This window comes from Cannabis sativa, chromosome 7, assembly GCF_029168945.1.
Source record: "Cannabis sativa cultivar Pink pepper isolate KNU-18-1 chromosome 7, ASM2916894v1, whole genome shotgun sequence".
NCBI lineage: Eukaryota > Viridiplantae > Streptophyta > Magnoliopsida > Rosales > Cannabaceae > Cannabis > Cannabis sativa.
In genome coordinates, this window is record NC_083607.1 from 39,657,010 (window position 1) to 39,663,043 (window position 6,034).

General features: G+C 47.8%; 1 protein-coding gene across 1 annotated transcript; it reads right to left on the reverse strand.

Annotated features, from left to right (window-relative positions):
- Positions 1 to 2,354: 2,354 nt before the first annotated feature.
- On the reverse strand, positions 2,355 to 3,990 carry LOC133039711 (uncharacterized). Its single transcript, XM_061118634.1, has 3 exons — positions 3,217 to 3,990; positions 2,617 to 2,994; positions 2,355 to 2,414 (listed from the first exon to the last, which is right to left on the reverse strand). The coding sequence occupies exons 1-3, from the start codon at positions 3,988 to 3,990 to the stop codon at positions 2,355 to 2,357; spliced, it is 1,212 nt and encodes a 403-aa protein (XP_060974617.1).
- Between the last annotated feature and the right edge of the window lie 2,044 nt (positions 3,991 to 6,034).

The following is a 6,034-nucleotide window of genomic DNA, read 5'->3' on the forward strand; positions in this document are numbered from 1 at the left end:
CAGTTCAGCATCCTTTGGTAAGTTGCACCAGCATTCTTCAGTCCGAAAGGCATGACTAAGTAGCAGTATACCCCCTTATCGGTCCTGAAGCTAGTGCACTCTTGATCTGCGATGTGCATCTTAATCTGGTTGTAACCGGCGTATGCGTCCATGAAGGACAGTAGCTTGAATGTGGAGGTGGCGTCCACCATCTGGTCGATCCTCGGCAAAGGGAAACAATCTTTCGAGCAGGCTTTGTTTAGGTCGATAAAGTACCACCCCCAGTTTTTCGATTTCGCTGTCTGAAGCTAATTTAGCCAGACAGTTCGCGTGAGCATTCTTTTCCCTAGGGATTCTTTCTACCTATAGTCCGTGAACTCGTGGAGCAGTGCCCGGACTATCGCCACATTTGCGGCCATTTTTTCTCCGCGCGTCTGATATTCTCCCGACACCCGGTTTACTACCAGTTGTGAATCGCTGTAGACTTCTACTCTTTTAGCCCCCACGGTTTTTGCTAATCTCAGCCCTGCTATCAGGGCTTCTTATTCGGCCTCATTGTTAGAAGTTGAGAATTCAAACCGTAGGGCTGCTTGGAGTCGAAGTCCGTTCGGGGATATCATCGCGACCCCTGCTCCAGATCCGTTCTCGTTGGAGGCACCATCCACGAATACCTTCCACGCCGGGACTGATGGTGTAGGCATGTTTGCGGTAGCTTCAGCTTCATTGCACTCCGTGATGAAGTCTGCTAGCGCCTGCCCTTTTATGGAAATGCGTGGAATGTAGTGTAGATCAAATTGGCTTAACTCCATTGGCCATTTGAGGAGCCTTCCGGATGCCTCTTGCTTTTGAAAGACTTGTCGGAGCGGGTGGTTAGTTAATACCTTGATTGGGTGAGCTTGGAAGTAAGGTCTCAATTTTCTCGAGGCCATTAGGAGGCAAAAAACTAGTTTTTCGATCACCGGGTATCGTGTTTTCGCTCCTATCATGCGCTTGCTAACATAGTACACAGGATGCCGAGTTTTTTCCTCTTCCCGTACCAGGGCCGCGCTAACCGCATTCTCGGAGACAGCCAAGTATAGAAACAAGTCCTCTCCGAGAACAGACTTCGATAGGATCGGTGGCTTAGCCATGTGTTCTTTAGTTTTTTGAATGCCTCCTCGCACTCGTCGGACCATTCAAATTTCTGACATTTCTTCAAGCTGTTGAAGAAGGGAATGCATTTGTCTGTGGACCGGGAGATAAAACGGCTCAGGGCAGCAACCTTTTCGGTTAAGCTCTGGACATCTTTGTGCTTCTTGGGGGAAGGCATGCTCAGGAGGGCTTGAATTTTTTCTGGATTTGCCTCAATTCCCCGCTGACTGACGATGATGCCCAGAAACTTCCCCGACTTAACCCCGAAAGTGCACTTCTTTGGGTTGAGTTTCATTCCGTATCTCTGGACTACTTCGAAGCATTCTTCTAGGTCATCTGCATGGCTAGTGCACGCCTTTGACTTGACCAGCATGTCGTCCACGTATACTTCCATATTTTGCTCCAGGAGGCCCTTGAACATCCAGTTCAGCATCCTTTGGTAAGTTGCACCAGCATTCTTCAGTCCGAAAGGCATGACTAAGTAGCACTATACTCCCTTATCGGTCCTGAAGCTAGTGCACTCTTGATCTGCGATGTGCATCTTAATCTGGTTGTAACCGGCGTATGCGTCCATGAAGGATAGTAGCTTGAATCCGGAGGTGGCGTCCACCATCTGGTCGATCCTCGGCAAAGGGAAACAATCTTTCGGGCAGGCTTTATTTAGGTCGGTAAAGTCTATACAAACCCGCCATGTCCTGTTTGGCTTTGGCACCAGTACCGGATTGGCCAGCCATTCCGGGTAATATACATCCCGAATCAGGCCACTGGTTAGCAGTTTGTCCACCTCCTTCTCTAAGGCTTCGGCCTTCACTGAGTCGAGGGGGCATCGTTTTTGCTGAACTAGTGGCATGTCTTGATTGCATTAAGGACGTGGGTTATGACGTGGGGGCTTATGCCGGTCATGTCTTCTTGACACCACACGAAAACATTCGTGGCACTCCTCAGTGTCTTTACTATTTTTTCTTTTTCCTCCGGCTCTAGGCTCTTTCCTAGTCGGAGGACTTTGGTGGAGTCGAGGTCGCACACTGACACTTCCTCGACGTCCTCCATTGGTTCTACAATTTTTTCGGATCCCACACGGGGATCCAACTCATCTTCTTCCGCCATTTCTGGCTCAATAATTTCGCGGACCATTAGGACGGGTAGGCGGGCAGCAACGTTGTAACACTGCCTGGCCTCCCCTTGGTTTCCTCTCACGGTTCCTATCCCAGCTTCTTGAGTGGGGAATTTCAGGCACAAGTGCCTTATTGACGTGACTGCGCCAAAGTCCAACAGGGCCGGTCGGCCGAGGATTGCATTATAAGCTGTTGGGCAGTCCACCACCACAAATGTGCAGTATTTGAAAGTGCTTTGGGGTGTGTCCGGGCACAAGGTGACTGGGAGCCTCACTTTTTCCATTGGGATAAGTGTTGTTCCATTAAACCCCGTGAGCTGGGAACCGCTTGGTGAAAGATCTCGGTCCGTCAAGCCTATTGCTGTAAAGGCTTCTTTGAATAATAAATTCACAGAACTCCCGTTGTCGATTAGGACTCTGGCCACAATCTTATTGGCAATGGGAGTCTCTATGACCAGGGGGTCATGATGAGGAAAACGCACTGTCTTGGCGTCCTCTTCTATGAATGTAATGGGCTGATCCATTAGTCGGGGCCTTTGAGCTGGGAGTTGAGTAACTTCCAAAACCTCACTGTGCTTTACGGCCCCTGCGTAACACTTTAGCTCCTTCCGGGTAGTTCCTCCGATGTGAGGTCCTCCTGAGATCATGGCTACTCTTCCATTGGGTCTTGGTGGCAGGCCAGGAATTTGCTGGGCATCTCCGGGGGGAGTAATTGGGGCCAAGGCTCCGGCTACACCCCCTGGTGCTCCTTGAGGCAAGGCCCCTACCCCCTAAGTCGGGTTGAGGTGAGGCAACCGGTTCTTGATCCATTCGTAGAGGTGTCCCAATCATATCAAGTTTTCGATCTTGTCCTTGAGGTTTTTGCATTCATTGGTGCTGTGCCCAATGTCGTTGTGGTACTCGCATCTTTTACTGGGGTCCCTCCGGGAGCTATCCTTGTACAGAGGAGGCAGTCTCCAGTAGTGCGTATTTTTCCTGGTAGCAAAATACACACGCTCTTGGGAGTCCGTTAGCTCAGTGTACTGGGTATATTGGGGAGTGTACCCCCTTTTCTGTCGCTTATCCTCCGACCGGTTGCTACCTTTAGAGGACCTCTTGCTCTGAGAGCCTTGAGAAGGGCCTGCTAAGCTTGCGGTCGGAACGGAGTGCGATGGGGCTTGCCCAATTACCCCTGAGGGATTTCCAAAGTGAGAAGATGCAGGGGCCAAGGCCTGGCCTTGACTGTATCCGGGAGTAGCAGAAAATTCTATGCCGCTCATCGGTGGAGCGGCTGTCGGCAATGTTCCTGGGAGCTGAGCTCCGGGTACATATCCTGCTATCCCGGTAGGATAGTATCCTCCATAGGCCACTATCTGGGCCTCTTCTAAGTTGATGTATTTTTGGACTCTTTTCTGGAAGTCTTGAAGGTTGGAGGCTCCTTCTTGTTGTAACTCGTTCCAGAATGGAGTCCCTATACGGATGCCCGCTTGAAGAAGAGCGAGCTGTTGTTCGTCATCGACTTTCTTGGTTTTCGAGGCTTCTTCCTTGAACCTCTTTATGAAATTCTTCAATCTCTTCGTAGGCAGCTGTTTGATGTTAGTCAAGGCGCTAACCTCCAAGTTAACTTTCCTTGCGGTGACAAATTGTCTCCGAAAGCTGGTTTGCAACTTATTCCAGCAATCCACGGATCCTGGTTCCAGTTTCTTGAACCACTCTTCCGCGGATCCGCTTAGAGTAAGCGGGAAGCACAAACACTTGGCGTCGTTGCTGACTCTCATGACTGTCATGACTCGGTTGAACCGTGACAGGTGATCGCTTGGGTCTGAGTTCCCGGTATAAGCTGTCATTTCGGGCATCTCAAAATTTTTGGGGAGCTCCGCTTCCAAGATGTGCTTGGCACAAGGCTCTCGGTCTTCACAGTCGGAGTTGGAGTCATCGCCTTTTTGTCTTTAGGAGACTCGGGCGATGTCTTTTCGGAGTATGGCAAGCTCTGCCATGATTCCTTCGTTTAGCGTTCCCATAGAGACTACGGGTCTGTATTTCTTTTGGTCCAGGTTATCCCGGAGATCACCGTGGTTCCCGTTAATCTGATTTCTCAGATCGATGGGAGGACATCTCTGGCCCCTTCTTCCTCTCCCTCCGGGCTCTTGGTGCACGAAAACGCTCTTTCGGTCTTCTCGATCCTGAGGGCCAAGACTCCCTTTTTGGAGTTTGCCCCTCTGCGGACCTTTCCCTTTCGGGAAATCTGAGCAGACCTTTCGGGGATCCTGCACCTTTTTCTTTTTCCCGGGAGTGGAAGTAGGGTTTTTCTTTGGGTTCCCTTCGGAGGGATACCTTATGGGGCTAGGTTCCTTAGACTTCTGCTTTTGGGTACTTGGAGAGGATTCTTATGGTTTCTCTCCAAGTCTTGCAGGGATGGCTTTAGGATGCACGTGGATTCCTGCTGCCGCCATGGCTTTTTGCATGGCCAGCATCACCTCTTGCATCTTTTGGTTTTGTTCTTTTTGGGTTGCGATTTCAGCCTCGTGATTGGCAGCCTTTTGTCTCAAGAGTACCAGCTCTGTGTAGCTGGCTTCGTCGTAGGCGTCGTACTTGTCGAAGTTTCCTTCATACTCGTCATCGTGGGTTCCTTCTTCTTCCTCAGAGCCCACATTCGCTCTTGAGGCCACGTCCTCATCGTTTGGGTCTTGAGCGTCTTGAAGAGGACAAGGTTGGCGTGTGCTTCGAGTCTCCACCATTGTTGTTTTGTAATATTACTGTCTACTTTTGGACGCTTCCTTCAGCTCTCAATGAAAGCACCAAAATGTTGATTGAGGTTTTCGGCAACCAATATAATAATAATAATTAAGAAAGCTATAAGGAATTAATGAGAGAGATTTTTACGTGGTTGGGGCATTAATGAGCCTTAGTCCACGAGTCTGTATATTTATGATAGTATTTATTACAGAGAATGTTCTTGGTGGTTTTTTCTCTCTAGTTCTTATGAAACCCAGAATTCTCGACCCATGCCTTAATGAATTTGGGGGGTATTTATAGTGTTTTTGTGGGGTGATCCCTAGAATTGAGGTACATATCTTTCTGTAATTCTCAGTAAAGGCACACATTTCCAATGGATACATCATAGGAAATGCATGGTCTAATCCCTAGGCTTTGTAGGGGTTTAATGGACGTAGTCCTTTATCCTTCATGACTGATGTGATTCCTCATAAAGTAGTCGTCACTAGGCTTACTAATCATAGCGTAGTAGCTGCAGAAGGTTACGCCGTCAGACTTTAAGACATATGGCAGTTTCAATACGCCTTCTCCCATGCGGCATTAAATGCGAGGTGACTGTTCAGATAGGATCTGACACCTCCCGGAGAGGCTTTGTTGTAGCTTTGCTCTCCGGGAGCATGTGAGACTCACATCTCTTCTTCAGGAGACATGTCTAAGGCTGATCCCTTTGGCTAAAGAGACTTAGCAGAATTATCTTAACATTAAACCCCTTCAGTCTACGTGTCATCATCCGGTTGGTCCACGTATTTTAGACAAAATCAGGGGCAACATCTTGTTTATTTTATTTTTTATTAATAATTTTTTAATAGAGAAATTTAAAATTCTATATGTATATTATTCATATAAATTTTAAACTTCTTAATAAATAAAATAGAAGTTTTTGAGTTTTATTTTTAATAAATAATTCGATAGTATAATTTTAGGGATATGATTTTGTCCCGTGATGTACTTTCACGGAATGTATACCGTGGTACATTAGATGGGTCTCAGGGTACATTAAATGAGTATCCGGGTACGTTTCTACTTTTAAACCTAATTACCCCTAGATCAATCTAA

Coding starts and splice junctions, on each gene's coding strand:
- LOC133039711 (XM_061118634.1), bottom strand. CDS start 3,990: ATGACAGTCATGAGAGTCAGCAACGACGCCAAGTGTTTGTGCTTCCCG. Junction 2,995..3,216: donor TAACGGACTCCCAAGAGCGT/GTGTATTTTGCT, acceptor AACCCGACTTAG/GGGGTAGGGGCCTTGCCTCA. Junction 2,415..2,616: donor TAATCGACAACGGGAGTTCT/GTGAATTTATTA, acceptor ACTGCCCAACAG/CTTATAATGCAATCCTCGGC.